Raw genomic sequence first — 18552 nt, 5'->3', positions numbered from 1 at the left:
AGAGGATCCTGTGCATTTTTGTGTTGTGCATCACCCTTTTCACCATTATCACAAGCCTGTCATTGTTACTCCTTCTAAACAACTTGGCAGATTGCTATGGAAATTGAAGCACACGTCCATTAAATGGTCCCTTTGGTCCTGAATGAAAATGATGCAGCTCGATGTCTTTTTGGTCCTAAATAAAAACGATGCCGACTTGATATCCAATATGGCAAGCATGATAGCCATCTTAAATAGTTTGGTGTGGCTACTGCTGAAAAGATGGTGATATCAACATTGGGGTTCACTCAAAGATTTCTTGTGATGTCTAGTTGGTTTTATGTGAAATCGGTGCTGATCTTAAATCAAATACGGCCACCAAAGCAGCTAGCTTGAAAATCTTATAGCTATGTCTTCTGAATGTAAATGTATACTACGACGAGGTTTTCACCAGATAACTTTTTATGATATCTAGTTGATCCTAAGTGAAACCGGTGGGAAAAAATCATGTTATTCCTACTCCAGAACGGATAGTTGTGTCAGAATGGAGTTTTTACTAAGCGACTTCTTATGACATATTTGTTTAGAAGAAAAAGGTGCTCTCTAGACTTTAATTAAAAATCGTCGTTATCATTATTCCTAATGCATTAAGCATATCAGAATAAACTGTCCGGGGAAAGACTTATTATGATGCCTTGTTAGTCTAAATGAAAATGGTTCCAGTCTGACTTCCAGTAAGTTCATCATGAAGGACAGCGTGAAATTCTTGAATTTATTCTAAATGCCTGGTCAGGAGATTTTTTTCGTTCAGCAGGAGACTTCATTTGAAGTCTTTTGATCTCCTAAATGTCAATTGTGCTTATCTCATATAGAATATGGCCACCATGGCAGCCATCTTGAAAATCACTTTTTGTCTCATAGACAGAAACGCGTATGAATTTGGTGGAAACCCCAATTGAATAACTATGATGCCTTGTTGGTCCTCAATGATATTATTGCTTCACAAACCTTTACAATTACATTCTTCCATTGTCTATGAGATCCTCAACAATAATGGTGTCATTTGAACACAGTTACCATATTGAAAACCTTGTACATGTAACTGCTACTTGTGTTTAATGGATGGTCTTCACTGAAAGACTTCTTTGATGTCTCTGACAGAAGCCATCTTGAATATCTTGTTATTGATGCTCCTCCTAATTGAAACATCATGTTGAACTGGGATTTTGCTCTAATCCCAAATGACAATGCTATAGATTTAGTGTAAAATATGGCCACCACATCAGTCATCTTGAAAATCCTGTAATAGCTAATTAGTCTAAATAGATGGTTATAATACATAGGATTTTCACACAAAGGTTTCTTTTGATGTTTAAATGAAGAAACAAGACTACAAATATACATAAAATAGAATTGAATCATTCAGACTTAATTGAAAAAAAAATGCGTTTGAAGTGAAATAAATTTAATTTATATAATTTTTATACCACTGACCTGATATGGTCTGTTGTTTATTTAACAGGATATGGTGGGCTGCAGACAGAACTATGTGCTCAAAAGTATTGCAGTGCTGTTGATAAATTCAGCAAAAGCTCAGGAGGTCAGCTGAATTTGAAAGAAATTCATTTTGTAGACATCAACGAAGATACCACACAAGTTATAAAAGATAAATTTGCAATGTATTTCTCCTCACAGAGGACAAAGTTCCCAAGCATTTCTATCAATGTAAGTCAATCATTAACCTCAGATGTATCACCAATGGAAGGAAAAGAAATGATTCACACAGAATGCTCAAGTCTGCGTACGGACAGAGCCTCTTACTCAGATGAGACCAATTCATATAGCATGTCTCCTGCAAAAGGAAGTAAAGATGCTACTTTAATATTGTATTATCTTAATAAAACTGCTATTAAAGTTATTATTGGTGACATTTGTGACATTACAGCTGATGCTTTAGTGAGCATAGAAGATGAATATGGGTCCGGAAATGGAAATGTTGCAAGGGCTATCTTAAAAGCAGCTGGCAGAAGATATAGAGAATTCGAACATTCAAAAGTCAAGATGGCGAGGAGATCAATAACGGAAATTGTTGTCACAGGGTCTGGTGAACTGAAAAGTAAGTTTGTTCTGCATGCTATAGCACCAGAGTGGAATTTAGAAGCCAAAGGAGACAAACTGACTTTCCGAAAGACTGTAACAAGAACAGTGATGAATGTTATGGATGCAGCTTGTAAACAAAAGCTGAAATCTTTGGCAGTTCCTTTAATTGGAACGTCCAGTAAGTAACAATAATTTTATGATATTTTCACTAGCAGTAGTGTAGATTGCCATAGCATACTTATAAGTAACTTGGAATATAATGAGAGTAGCAAATAACAGAAAAGAGTCAAATGAGACAGGTCTATCAATTTGTACAATCTGCTTGCCTGGCAATAAATCCATTTGCCTGACAACATGTCTTTAACTATTTTTGATACTAATATTTTCAAATAATATTGTTTTGCAACCAAGATCAGGATAAAACTTTTCTAAGGCAAGTTTATTTTGTTGTTTGTTACCCAGAAATTTATATAACTCATATGAATTCCCTGTCGGTTATGGAATGTAGAATATGTCCAATTTATATCCCTGCATGTCGTAATAAGTGATCAGTGTAGGCAAGAGCTGCATTAGTTTTCTAATTGTTGTGGTTGACTCATGAGTTGATGCTACCATTCCTTAGCTCTAAATAACATATGTGTATAAAAGTAATAGAAATTCAATTTTGTATTGAGCTGTTTAAACTCTATTCTAGTCATGTTAGTTGATATATGATTTTCGCGCCCCTGAACGTTTTAGAAAATAAATTAATTGGTCAATACGTCCATTGTTTCTCGCAGGTTTGTCAAATTGTCAGGAGCACAATGAAAGAACATCCTCATGGTGGTTCTTTGGAATCGATGGCACACACGTTGTCATAAATATACTTAGAAATGTTAGCGAGCACCTTAATTCAAACCTATTAAATTTGACTTCCATTCATGTATCTAAATCGTGGAGCAGCTGGACATGTATTCTTAAAAGCATTGTTAATGAGGCATTTCTAAAAACATAAATAGTTCTCAACCAATGCTCCAAATCAAATAAATGCAAGAAAAAACAGAGACTAATCAATGTCATGTAAATGATGTAGACATTTTTCAACGAAATTTCAAGAAAATCAGATAATCAGTAATGGACTGAATCAACGAAATTTAATTTAGATTTCAAGCACGACACAGAGGCATTTAGTAAAAATATGTGGCAGACATTTCGTATTAAATATATACTGTAATAATCTTTTACTTTGTTGTTTTCTTAGCCGATGACAAGTATGAAGAGCCATTGGCAACTTGTTGTGAGTCTATGATTGATGGTCTCCATCAGTGGATAAAATCACACTCTTATTTATATTGGTTCGATACGGTGATAATAATCTGCTCCAACGAAGCAGCGTCCCAGTGGTTTACGAATTTACTTCCTGCAAAACTTGAAAAGGAATTTCGTGAAAAGGGACGATTCACAAGCGAAACCCCATCAAAGCCATCAAATGTTGAGTCCAAGTCACGTGCAAACACACCAAGGTCATCCGATATGCAAAGAAAAGATAGATGTGATATTTGCATGGAGTCTATAACAAATCCTAAAGTGCTACCCAAGTGCAGTCATACCTTCTGCAAGGAATGCATTGATAAAAAATTTAGATGCAATCCTGTTTGTCCTTGCTGTGGATTGGTATATGGAAAGATAACTGGTATTCAACCGGAAGGAACCATGAACATTTCCTATGAAATGTATAGTTTACCTGGATTTGAAATGTGTGGAACAATTGTCATCTTGTATGAATTTAAATGTTCAACACAGAAGGTAAGAAATAGTTGCTGGATTGGCCACATAAGTGTAATTATAACATGCATAGGAGGCACGCATATACAGGATTTATCACAGCTGTCTGTCTGTAGCACAAGCAGTCTATGTCTATTAAATGCAACCAGTCTTGCAAGTTTCGTAGATTATGTCTCATCAGTAGATGAGAATATAAATTGCTCAGCACACATGATTTTGTTAGAATTATTGTCCATTGTATATTTACGTCCAGCTTGATGTCATGTGTAAAAATCTTGTGAATTCAAAAACTCTTACAATTTTACCATGCCATTCTGTGAAGTTTATTCTTGTCCTTTACAAATGGGTATATAACCTATACACCAAGATATTTACCTTTAAACCTTTTATAACCTTTTTAACATAGAGTTGGATACAATATTTGATATAATCTACTAATTGCAGCTAGTCTTCTTGAAAAGATTTGCTGCCAACATAATGTGTTATCTTTTTCAATTGCATGATTTAATGACAAATGTCTGGCATTTGTCAGAAGGATGAGCACACTTGGGCCAGCATTGACCTCTTGCTTCTTGTCATGAAGTAATTATTTTTAAAACAAATACTGAGTTTAACTTGCTCAAGATTTACAAAAAGACATTTGTTTTCATTCCTTTTATGCTGTACAATGAATGTTACCTGGGCAGAACAACATTAATTATGTACATCAGTTAGTTTTGTTTATACAGCACGAAGTGTGCATAATAAGTACGTTCAATGTTTGTTTGAATTTTAGCTAATCTGAGATTTGTTGAAAAAACATTTACCATCTGACTTTGCCAGATATGCCCTGAAATTATGTGTTACACATATTTGAGATAGTACAGTCATTAATTAGTACAACAGCTTGTTGTCAGCCATTAATTATCTTATCTTTAAAAAAAAGTAAAGTGGAATAAAAAAAAAACTTAGTTCGGTGAAATGCTTAATTAAAATTTTCTGAATAGAAACATAGTTTAAGAGGAAACAATTAATCGGGAAAAGATTACAAAGCAATACAAATCTTGAACGGAATGTGATATTTTCTGGTACATTTAATAATTAGGTATATCAATGTTGTTTTTGTTGTCACAACTGGTTCTATTGTCTTTAATATAATTTGTGTTTTATATTAAATTTCACAAATATATGGCTGCTACACTAATATTCAAGAACAAATAGCTGTCAAAAAATTCTGGATTCACGGTCACATTAGCTTAATTTTACTGTGCTTCAATTTGACATACAAATTTTACTGAAGGCAACACTTTGCATCTTTTCTATTTGGGCAGGAAGAACATCCAAATCCTGGCAGACTGTATTATGGAACTAAACGCACAGCATATCTTCCAAATAATGATAGAGGTAAATTGGTTCTAAGGTTGCTGCAAGAAGCATTCAAGCGCCGACTTGTCTTTACCTTTGGTACATCAAGGACCACAGGAAAACAGAATACAATTATATGGAATGACATTCTTCATAAGACAAGTAGAGATGGAGGACCACAAAAGTAGGAATAGATTTTATTCTCTCGTCTACATAAGGAAACATCTTACTGAAAGGGCACCGTTTTTTACGTGGGGGGGGGGGGGATAGGGTCTTTGTCCCGATATGCAATGTTATAATGATATTTATAATTTCACAATGAAAGTTTGCAGTAATACTTTCTTCTCAAACTGTAATCAAGCATATAAGGAACATTAAGTGTAACAAGCGCAATAACGTGGACAGATGGATAGTATTTTATTTAGCGAAGAATCAAGATATTAAGGAACAAGTTACATTTGGTCTAGTGGACTAATTTGCACATATTATCTTTAAATAATCACAGTGATATGCACATAAACAGCACAAAATATTAAACAATAATATTTAGTAGTGAACAAAGAAAAATAGTATAGTTCTAATTAAATTCCTACCAGCAAGAACTTACTTGGTCACTATAAAAATATTCAATTTTGACCGAATAATTACAGCCCCACTTACAGGTGCTTCTTAGGCCTTTACACTGATTATGCAATGGTGCAGAAAGAACGATTCATCTTTGGCGTTTGCCAGATTGAATTAGAAGCTTCTACTGTAGACTGAATGCATTAACACCCTTTGATCATAAAGTTACATTCATTCAATAACATACACCTGCCTGTGTTTTTTAATATCCATTACACATACCATTCACCAATATATTTATATTTGAAGGAAAAACCCTTTTTAGCTAAACAGGTATGTATAAATCTGTATAGTGCTTATGAAGACTCTAATTTTGCATTTGATGAAGGTAGAACAGTGCACAGAAAGGGACAGATGGGTGGACACTTTTTGGAGTAAGTCTAGGTGTCCCCATATTTCTTTCTAGCTGGAACACTGTTGTGTGCAATTATTGTTATTGCAATATTTTCCATTGAAATTTGATTAGACTGGGATATCTAACATTATTATATAACGTTATTATATAAATACTACCAGATATGTATTTTGTTGTAATAAATATAAATATTAAACAGAAATCATAATGCTGACCTCTTTCTTAGAAACAAAACCAAGCTCACGCAAAATTATATACTGTTGCATTCTTATGAGATTTTAAAAAGAAAATCTAAATTGAAAAAGTACAAGATAAGTGGCTCAGCATTGCCACTTGATCATGGGTTTATTGTGAAACAGGACAGTAATGTTACAAATTTGTTTCATGAACCTTTATGCCATAGCCTCAGGAGATGGGGCTATTAAATGTTTCCTGTAAACTTATCCATGGATTGTCAAGAACTTGGTAAATATTATATTTGTGGCCTGAAAATGACAAATCAGTGTGCTCCCATGCCGTTTAGCTCTACTGGCCATATACCGTAATAGCTTACGGGATGACCTGTTGTTCTTGTCCCATCGTCTATTTGTTAATTATCACAAATATGTTATTGCTGCTTATCTAATAGTAATTGGACGATTGCAATGAAGCGTTACACACATATTCATCCCACTGTCTAGTTGGTCCTAAATACAAATAGTGCTGCTGAAGCATTCGGTATGACTACGACAGTGGCTATATCGAAACTAATGTTTTCACTTGTCTTCCTTAACAAATTGCAGTAGCAATCAGGGGTTTTCATTAAAAATATTTTGATGATGATAGGTTCGTATAAGACTATATGGTCTCCAAATCATCTCGTTTTGTTGGTGTAAAGCCATAGGCTGAACATTTATAGCCTAGTAGCGTCTTCAAGCTGCTTTGTCAGATGGATGCTTTTTAAAGAAAACAAAGGATGTGACCATGTACATCCCATACAAAGTGAGGCCACACCTAGTTGTTTTGGAAGTGCAAGGGAACCAAACGATTTTGTTGTTCTATGTTATATCAATCAACCAGCAATGGGTCATGGCATACAATCACCCACAGAAATATAAAAACAGGGAGGAAAATTATTCTTGATTGGTTTCCAGCTTTAATACCCTTCATCGATCTTAAAATGTTTGGATGAGGGAGCCATTATTGTCTGTAAATCCTTGAGTCTTTACATGTATGCATTATCATCTTCAAAGAAAGACAACAAAACCTGACATGTACATGTTATAGCAGTAAACGGAAAGCAGTATGTAATTCTGGAAATTTTGACGCTGGTATCAGTGTCTTCATGATATGATTTTCACAATGATCAAAGGAAAGATACCAACAACAACCCACAATAAATTTCCACAATGCAGTTTTAAGGATTTTAATCAGGAATATTCAGTGCTGACTTACAGTCCACACCTTTTAATATATCATATGTAATTAAAGATCACGTTGACGTATACTGGTCATCTGAGCAACTGATCACAAATGTGATTGAAGACCATACGTCTCTTATAAGTTAAAAAGATGAAGAAAGCACTCATCTCTCGTTATCAATTTCAACCTTAGAAAAGCATTTAACGGGGAAGTTCAGCTACTTCATAAATACAAGAGTTCGAGAACATCAAAAGAAAACCCTGGAACAACTGCAAACAACAAACGAATTTGATTACCAAACTCAAATTAGAAGCCATAAAGGTCTACGCTGTAGAACGATTCTCAGGCGGAACAAGAAGTAATGAATTCTGTCCAATGATTAAGCCATTCCTGGTTTTAAAAAAATGTATTTTATCACAGAACTTAATTACACTCCAAGAAAATGATGCTAGTATGTGTGAATAGGCCTTAGTTGTAGAGGTCTTCAACGATTTTTTCGCTACTGCTGCTAAACACAGACGCAAAAACCACGTAACTTATGATGATCACTCAATCATTTATATTACGTCAATGAAGATTCTACAGCTAAAGCCATATCAAACATCTGTACTAGGAAAACGATAATGATGTATCTTTTTTCATCAAAACTATTAGACTTGAAATTTAATCATTTATTGGACGTATACCTAACTCATAAACTAGAACCTTGACCAGAACATTTTCCCAGCAAGACCCAAGGAAGCACAGGTGGTTCCGATATATAAGAGAAACGATCCACTTGATAAACAAAACTATCATCACGTCAGTATTCTCCCAACTAAATCGATACTCTTTGAACGAACTGTATGTGACCAGATCACAAGTACTTTGACAATATCTTACGCCCATACCTTTCTGTCTTTAGAAAGAGTTTTAACTGTCAAACAACACTAATGCGACTACTAGAAGACAGACGACAAGGCCTTGACCCAAACATATATGCTGTACCTGTTTTAATGGATGTATCAAAATAATTAAACGTTATCAACCTTCAAAACCTCTATAGTCTGGCAGCAAATGGATTCTCAGATTCGGCAGTAAATACTATGGCAGATTATCTTTCAAACGTAAATGCTGGATACTTTATTGTGACTAGTCATTGCCTAAATGTTGGATAGTGTTACGTAATTAAAGTTATTGATATATTTTATATCATATATGTGTGCATATTATGTTTTACATTGCCATTGGAAAACGGGGAAGGGTGAGGAGATTTTGTAAACATTGGAGGGATTTACTGAAAAAGCCAAAGCTAGCAGATATAGTTTAAAAAATAAAAGATCTGTACAAGATCTGTAAAAATGTGCTCGTTTCATACTTATTTAGCTTAATTCATCACTGCAGCCCTTAACAATTCCCATATCGTTTGCCATAGTGAAATTCAAGTAATGATATATTTTGGGATTATTTTGTTGTGTTCCAATAAAATACTTGGCGCATTGCCGATACACAGGCCACCACAATAAAATCAATACTTCCAATGTTGGACTTATTTTTGATTGCTACAAAAGTTTATTTAGGACCTCAATCATTAGAAATTGTGTTACATTTTCTATGAATATTTGGTAACACCATAAAGTATTTTTATATTTTCGCTTTGTCCTGTAGGGAAATAAATAATTTGTTGAAGTTTACTGGTTCTTACTCTTTTTCTATTACTTATTTTAAGACCTGAGGGGCATAATAGACTATAGGGTAACAGTCACTTTGAGAGATTCTTGTTATAGGAGTTATTGTCATTTTCGACTCACGGGCTAATGTAGTACATGTATAAAAAAAATGTGAACTCAAATTGTCTCACGGATTTCGGAAGGTGATAATGAACTTGGAAATTGTTACGGTCTTTTTCTGAAGCTTTTTATCAGGAGATTTGTATGATGTATATTTCAGCCTAAATAAAAATGTTGCCAATCTGATCCCTAGTATCAAACCATGGCGATCATCTTGAGCATCTTGCCACTACTTCAAGATGAATGGCCCTATCAATATGGCGTCTTCAACAAAAGCCTTCTTATAATGTCTACTTTGTTCTAAATTAACGTAGCGCCAGTTTATCAAAGAATATGGTCACCATGATAGCCATCTTTACCATTTTGTTATTGCTACTCCAAAAAAGAAAGTCGTATTAACATGCAGTTTTAAACAGAATACATCTTACGATATTTAGGTAGTCCCAAAAAAATAATGGTGCCATTCTCACCTCTAATATGGTTACTATGGTATCTATCTTTAAAATTTGGTTTTCACTACTTCTAGAAAGCAGGTAACAGCAACATGTGGGTTTAACCAAATTAATTTTAATGGTGTCTAGTTCGTCTTTAATAAAATTGGTGCTGGTCTTTACTCCAGTATGGTCACTACAATGGTCAATTTGAAGATCGTGTTATTACACAAGAATATAAGAGATGATTTAAACTTAAAGCATTTCAGATATATAAACTTTATTATCTGGGATATCTGGACATGTATTCAGCCAGTAGAGGTTCAGTCGCTTTACATGGAAGGAATGATATAAGTCCCTTTTCTGATTCCAGATGGAACACACATTCAAGATAGCATGTGCATATATTGTGTTACCAAAACTGGGACAGCACCATTTGTATCCAAACTTGCATTGAAGATGTATCAAGTTATGAAAGTGTGTTAGAGATGCAAATATTGGTTACTGTATCATACTTTGCAAGGCTCGTTCAGCTTAACTTAAACTCAGTTATTGACTCCTACGTTGATACTATTACACTAATTGTCTCTAAACATGCAAATAATATGTTTCATTGGATCTAGATTTATTATGCACTAAAACTGACTTACTGTATTGGACTACTTTTGCATTAAAGTTGGTAATTGTAATTCTTTCCACATAATATTGTAAGCTCCTGTTCACTTACAACTCCAGCTGTATATGCCATAGTTTTAAATCATAAATCAGATTCACGCAAATTCTGTTAAAGCAAAAGTGTACTTGAAGTCTTTCTTTAGCTTTCAACAATAAGTGCACACTCTTGTGTGCAATAGACAACTTTACAAATCAGAACACTAAAACTCTTGTATTCATCACGACCGTCCATTGTTGGAAAGCTGATTCAGTCAATACTAAAGTAATAGTTTATTTGTTTCAGGTTCTCGTTTATCATACCACATCATAAAACGTCCAGTTTTTAATGCTCCCTGGCTTACATTTTATCAATATAGATATTTATAATTATTGCTTTTGTCCAGGAATGACCATTTATGTTCCTATGGAGTTCAGACATTTACTTTCATATCAGTATATAATTCTCTGCCTCAATAAACGTGTTTTTAATTAACTTAATGGGTATAATAAGTTGTTTTGTTCCTACAAATCAGAGTAAAAATATGTTTTTCTCCTCATTGGTGAGCCAGAGTTATTGTGAATTAATTAAACCCCCTCCACCCTTTAGAAACTAAACGCTCCGTCTTTTAGACTTGATTATGATAAGATAATTTTTTTATCATAAGCTACACTTATTAAGAAGAATGGTATACAGTACAATAAGAGCAGATATCCTGAATGTGCTGGAAATGATTGACAGTTCAGAGGTTTTCACCGTTATTTACTGTGAGGAACAGCACATTAATAAAGACACATCAGGCATCGTTATAGCAAACTGGCTTTGAATTATTCATCTGTTACATCATAAGATAAATACCTTGACCAAGTAAGGTTCAAATTTTATAAGGATTACAAATTGTTTATCTATAAAAAAAAGTAAATAAAAGTATTGCTGACTCAACACTCAACTTCCAGCAGACCATCTCTTCCAAGGCTGTCTTGCCAATAAAAAACTGGTCGGCAGTTATCTCATAACACCATGTGTTCTGGTCATATGATTATTTAGAAACTTAAAATGTATTCCAAAAACTATACATTATCATGTGTTTTAACTGCAGGTACTGCCTAGGTTACATTATGGTTATTATAAATAGGTAACAATATTTCATAAACTCTGTCAAGGACAAGCTATCTAGTTTTTGAGTTTTAAAAAATTTCCCAATAAATGATACAGTTCAAAACATTCTGATAACCATAGGAACTGACCATTCAAAGTCTAGTAGCAAAGCTGAGGTAACTCACCGCTACGATCATCTACCACTACTCAAATTATGGTCAGAATGCTCACCACTAAATTGTAACAATATCTATGCGCATTGTTACGATTCTACGGTCTTAAAGCAAATAATAGGAAAGAACGAAAACTACCACAGTTAGTAAAATTCGACAAATAATTTATTTTCCTTGAATATGAAATGAAAAGTTAAAAAGAACTTACAGCTTTGCGAATTAAATCCCAAAATATTCCAAAACGTTATATCACCAGTCCTGTTGAATACGTTTCTGATTAAATTCCAGTTGTGTTCGAATTAGTTCCTACGCTGAAGTTGTCTGTGGTGGTTAGTGATGTGGAAATGTGAAAACAGTTTTTAGATGAATCAAACTAATATAATGTGAGATATTCATACTACTGCATTTACTATCATCCTCAAAAACATCGTTGAGAACCTGAACCAAAAACGACGTCACCATCAGAGTTTATTAGAAATGCACATCAATAAAGTATTATGTATTTTTTATGCAGTCACTCTGCTTCTTGTAATGTTTCTGAATGATTGAGTAGCATCGTATAATGTTAGGTTAAATTTTACATTATGGTATTCTGAAAGTATGCAAAAATTGTTTTTACGAATAAATGGTTTGAAGGAAAACTTGCGTAGTATGACAGGATTATAGCAACAGCTGATCCTGAACTGTAAATTGCATTTTCAGATTAGGCTGCCAGGTTTCCAAATGTAAACTTCTTAGTTTAGTTTACAGTTGTTAAACGTTTACGAAATTGGTAATTTCTGCATTTGGTCCATCTGGTGATATCAGATGTTTATATCTAGTTGCATTATCATTTTTTAATGGTGGATATTTGTAGCGGTATGAAACAATATGATGACAATTATTCCTAAAAAAGTTTTGTTTTGGTTGTCAGAAATGGTATATTTCACAAATGATTTTAAAAAATAGAATGATAAGAGTTAAGAGCTGCATGGCAAATAAAATCATCAGAAGTTGAGCGATCTTCATACACAAATCGTTAATGGCTTGAAAATCAGTACATGTCACTGTAAGTCCTTTGATGAGATCATAGGAAAGAATGAGTTTTATTACTATTCTGAAATTATATTGTTTCCGTTATTACATACCATATACAATTTTAAAATTTTGATAATCACTGTAGTAATATTGTCCAATGCATTTAATAATTCGGTATAAAGATGTTTTCTTATTTTTTAACGCTGTTTATACCCATGTGAATGTTTTCATAATACATTTCAACAATATATGGCCACTACATTAATTTCAATGAAAACAATGGTTGTCAAGAGCCAGAACAACTTCATGGTCTCTGACTTAGATGTAGAAAGACATGTAGAATGTTAAACTATTTTTTAGAGACGAATATACGCATGAACAAATGCTTTGAGTTTAAATTATGTAGCAGATACCAACATTCTTGGAACTTAGCTAAACTTACTCATTTCTATCTTCTGTCTTGTTTTCTATATTTATAACTGAACCTTTCTTAATGATGAAACAGAAACAAATGCAATTACAATTTCATTAACACGATTAACGACAATGATAAATGTGTAAAATTGCATTTAAATATGATGATTTTGTTATTATGCTGACAGATATGGATATCCTGATGAAGCCTATCTGAGTCGTGTAATAGAGGACTTGGCTGCCAAGGGAGTCACAAAAGAAAGCTTAGAGGAGATGTGAACTAAATTATGTATATCTACATTTTTTTATGCCGTCAAATATGATGAACAGTTTAGTGTTATTAAAGTTATGTTATTAAACTCTAAATAGTTGAAGTACTGTATACAGTATTGAGAGAGAGAGAGAGAGAGAGAGAGAGAGAGAGAGAGAGAGAGCGCAATTAAATAATGCAAAACAACCTCTGATTGATAGAGGTGATAACCATTTCGGAGTATATGGAAGTATTAATTTCATGTACAAATCTCGAATTTTGTAATTATATTGACCGCATTCCTGAAAATCCAAATTTGGGGATGGGTGACTTAGTTCTGAATAAGTGTTATTTGTGCACATCTACAGAGAAACATGTCGCCAATATAATAGGATGGTAACTACATTACAATATTGCAATTTGAAAAGAAGTATGGACGCGAAACTTGAAAGGAGATCAGTTATTAGCAAATGGTTTTGGTTATTGTTTTGATCTAAACATATAAAAGAATTCAAGTGTTTGGAATTAGAGGAAATACTACATAATTTCTTCTCATTTGACCTTTTAGTTGTTCCTGACTTTGTCACATGTGTCAATTTTATAGACGTTTGTTATTTTCAGCCAGTGTGTTTTCATTCCGTATTATCAACTCAGATTTAAAGCAAATAATTCTAAGATATCTGATAAATATGCTTATGGGTTGGCATCTCTGTTGATAATTTAGTAAAAGGAAGGAACAATAAATATCTTTACTTTACATTTCAAACATAACCCACTAACTACAAAGATATGGTATTGATTGCCGGATGGAACAATCTTGTAACAATAATAAAGTTTTCATGGGACAAGTTGTGGATATCACGTGTGACTTTGCACACACTATACATTAAAATTATGTTTTCATTTTCATGTTTATATTATTGTTGCTGTTATTTGTTGAATTTGCTTACATTTGAATTATTTTCTAAATTACCATGTTGATATTTGTTATTTGACTAATATGGAAACTCTTATTTAACTTAATATGCAAAAATATATTTTGCAATTTTCATTCCAACTGCCAATGTAGCCTACGTAAGTCCTTGTGCAAGCAATTTATGTCATTCTGTGCACTTTTAAAAATGAACAAATCAAGCAGTGTTTCATAAATTAGATCAGCTTAATTTAATGTTATTGTTGGAACAGCTATCATTATATACATAGATTGCTCCAGGATATTTGACAGCTCTGGTGGCCTATTTGGTTAGAGCGTCCACCTCGGACGTAGGAGGTCACTTTCGAACCGAACCAAGTCATACCAACTACTTATAAAATATGGCATGAGCAGCTGCCTCACTGGGCTCACGTCATTAAGAGATTATTGTTAGGAATGGTTGGCCTGGAGCAGGATAATGTGACTGTGTGGGTTATGATGCTACGTGTGTGCATCATGATGCCCCAGTGCTAGACATCACTATAAACTGCCACACTGCAGACATCGTAGCGACACAATGGCTAAGCTACATTACAAAATCGAAAGCAAATCAGTATTCACTTTTAAAGTGTTATTTATATAATTTAATGCTGTATTTTAATTTTTAAATTACACATGATATTTCTTTTATAATACATATTTAAATTTGAAATGTGCAGCAGTCCATGCATTGATACAGATTTTATTCTATAATAATAATAATAATAATAATGATAATTCTATAATAATTTAAACTCAGAAATAATATGTCTATAAATACAGTTGTTTATATCAAATAATAGCACTAAATTTTGTATTTTATGGCAGCATCATAGAGCATATGAAGTTGGTAAATCGAACGAAGTATAAAAGTGTAGATAAGGTGATTGTACGACATGGTGACAAGATATATTTTTATGAAAAGAAAATAGTAATACGATTATAACAAATTAAAGATTTAATATCATCATGTCTGTTTGCAGTATGATTAATACTTTCAGATTTTAATTTGATTGAATAGAGGTTTATTAAGTTGCTTATGAAAAGTGTTGTAAAAGGAAGGAAGTAATCAAGTGTTTTTGCGTTCTTTCTAACAATCCTTTGGAACTCATACCTTTTGCATCTCAAGCAGCATTTTTCTTTGTTTAATCATGGTAAAGCATTGTTGCTAAATACACTGAATCGCGAGCAATATCTTTATACTATTTTACAAGTTGGTACAAGTAAGGATACAGTTGTTGAGTTTGTTTTAGGAATATTATTTATTATTTTCCTCCATTCTCAGCGTTTTCAGATGAGATTTGTGATTTGCAGCATTTAGCTTCTGAGATTATTATAGGAATGCTCACATTATTATTTTTTTACATTTTTCAAAATACCTGAGCAGATAGTTTCTATTACGATTTAAGTTTATAAGTTTAAGGTTCAAACTTTGCAAATCGATTGCACTTATGATAAAGAACAGGACATTAATCCTGGAATCGAAATTTTCACAGTTCATGGTAAATGAGAAACAAAAAATGTTTCCACCAAACGGTATTGGTTCTACAGCATTTAGGGGCCCCGAGTGGCCGAGTGGTCTAAAGCGCTCTCCGTTACGGATCACTGCCATCTCACCTCTGCCTGCGTGGGTTCGAGTCTAGGATTCAGCCAATGTCGGTATGTGAGAAAGCTTGCCAGTAGCTTCTCGTGGGTCAGTGGTTCTTTCCGGGTTTTCCCGGGTTCTTCCTCCACCATTAATACTGGCCGCCATGTATAGCCTATCGTGTGCTGAAAAATGGCGTTAAACACTACAACATCAACATCTACAGCATTTAAGTTGATCAATCTATGTAGATGGTTTACACTTGGAATAACAAAATCTGCTGATTCGCACGTTAAAATGTCAAAGATCATAGTAACTGTGAATGAAAGAAGGAACTTTTTTGTAAAATATCTTTAGTTTTACACCACAGACAAGGACTAAACATTTTAGATAGCATTCCCTCAGATTTGTTTTGAAGGATATATATATTGTAGTCACAACACTGGTCACTGTTACTAAAAAAATGCTTTCTGCACAATATTTCAGTAGTGAATATGTAACTACATTGAAGTACAAAAGGTCAAGGTTACTTCGAGTTTACTTCTGTACACGAACTAGAAGATTGTGGGTGGCTTTCTATTAAAGCAAGAAGAGTCCTATTGAATTCGGTTCGAAAATAACAAAGGTCAGGGTCATATTGAGTAGTATCAGATTCATAACATTGAGCACTGGTGCAAGACTAGGTACGGCAGTAGTTTATATCTAATTATCCTCAATGTGCGACTTAAATACATATTTTCAGGTGTATATGCTTTGTTCATGTTACCAAAAGGTGTTGATATCTGTGTATTCTATTTGTTGTTCATACCATGAGTAGACATAATTGTATTAAATTATATTTACTATATTATATTATTAGTCCCAATCAGCGTGTTCCTCAGTCTAAAACATCCAGTTTTGTTACTGTACATAGTGGTTGATTTTTGGTTAACTGGACTGCAAAAATTCAGAAGCTGGTAATATTAGAGCAAGAGATGTCAGAATTGCATTATTTCCAACAATCGTTCGTGCAGCAAATGTGTATTAAAATCTTAGGAAATGTTTGCAAGTTTGACTACAGCTAAAATGTTTTAGATGACATGTAATAATAGATAATACTGTAACATCACTTTAAAACTTTAACTGTCCCTATACACCGAAACATGGTAGAAACGATGCATGGGACCACAAATTATTGCATATGATAACAATAAGCACTAAGTCAAATCAAACTTAAATTTGTTTAAACATTTTGGGCCTTGAGATAAGGTCTGTAAATTCTTTTTGTTGAGGCCCAATTTTAGCAAACTCCTGACTTTAGTGGCTTCCCAAAATGGCATATATATATATATATATATATATATATATATATATATATATATATATATATATATATATATATATATATATATATATATATATATATTAAAGTAAAAGTACACTTAATTATTCAACAGTTTATGAATTTCCAAAATATTGTCTTATCTTTCACATGATAAATATTTAAGTAACTATTATTTACTTTAGATGACCTGGGGAGTTACAAAATAATTTTCATCATAAATACTATAAATGAAATCGATCTGAATGGTCAACATTACTGGGTAGTCACCTGTTCACAAGGTTCATTCTAATTGCACCCACAGCAAATTTCTTACATAAATAATCTGTATATACTGCTCACATGCCTTCTTTGGTGAGCATTTGGGTAATTCTTAAATAAACAGTGGTTTTTGGTTCAGGAGCGATTAATTGTTTAGACAAAGGAATATCATTTAAATTGGTGTGCAAACGTTTCTTTATCTTGTTGATATTCACATCTTCTGTCACAAGTCAAATTCAAAAGCGGGGATGTTGTTATCATTAGGTGTAGAGGGTTGAAGCTATTCATTTGTTGGATTGTGAAAAAATTAGTTTTGTTATCACAACAGAAATTGAAGTCACATCTTGTGCCAACGTGACTGGCATAGTTTAAAATCTCTCGCAAGAAACAGTTAATCATTTTGAGTCGAGAAATTAGTTACATACCTTTCCATTAGGCTAAAATGGTCATTTGGTATTCAAAACAAGTCTGTAAAGTCAAGTAAAGTTTCAGTTCTTGGGTTACATCAACTATCCGTTACGACTCATTTTGATGCTCTAATTCATATCATGCGTCTAACATAAACCGACTCTTTTTATCTTTATGAACTGAGTAACTGACTATTCCAGATATTGTTTCTATAGAACGAACAAAAAAAGAGACCAGTATATATTTTTAAATTAGTGATGGTTTCATATATAGGATGGACTGATGTTAGCATGATAAAGTAATCTTGTGGAGCAAAAATTTGGGACAGAACAACATATCCCATCATTATGATTTTGTTGTACAGAGCACATAAAACATTCTTAATACTACTACTACTGCTACTACTACTACTACTAACAATAATAATAATAATAATAATAATAATAATAATAATAACAATAACAATCAATAATAATAACATTGGGTAAATGGTATTTGTTCAAAATTAATTTTTTTTTTTGACCTGTGGACAGCAGTCACCTATAATAATCGTAATTATAATAACAGTAATAATACTATTTGGTGTATGGTATTCGTTCAAAAATTAATTGTATTAGGTGAAAATGTAGACAGCAGTCACCTGTGTGTAGCGGC

The 18552-nt window shown here is 33.2% G+C and overlaps 1 protein-coding gene across 1 annotated transcript in view; it reads left to right on the top strand.

The window, feature by feature from the left end:
* The window catches only part of LOC149795804 (uncharacterized), a 58646-nt gene extending 41430 nt beyond the window's left edge, over positions 1-17216 (top strand). The window contains exons 6-9 of the mRNA XM_089965706.1: positions 1502-2257; positions 3320-3864; positions 5154-5371; positions 13310-17216. Coding sequence (XP_089821832.1) covers positions 1502-2257; positions 3320-3864; positions 5154-5371; positions 13310-13400 — 1610 coding nt within the window. The 3' untranslated portion in view covers positions 13401-17216. The remainder of the gene's footprint in view (positions 1-1501; positions 2258-3319; positions 3865-5153; positions 5372-13309) is intronic.
* Positions 17217-18552: the final 1336 nt, after the last annotated feature.

This window comes from Sinohyriopsis cumingii, chromosome 7 (assembly GCF_028554795.1).
Source record: "Sinohyriopsis cumingii isolate HCF-2022 chromosome 7, ASM2855479v2, whole genome shotgun sequence".
NCBI lineage: Eukaryota > Metazoa > Mollusca > Bivalvia > Unionida > Unionidae > Sinohyriopsis > Sinohyriopsis cumingii.
The sequence above is the reverse complement of the archived record's forward strand: the minus strand, read 5'-3'. Positions and strand labels throughout refer to the sequence as shown.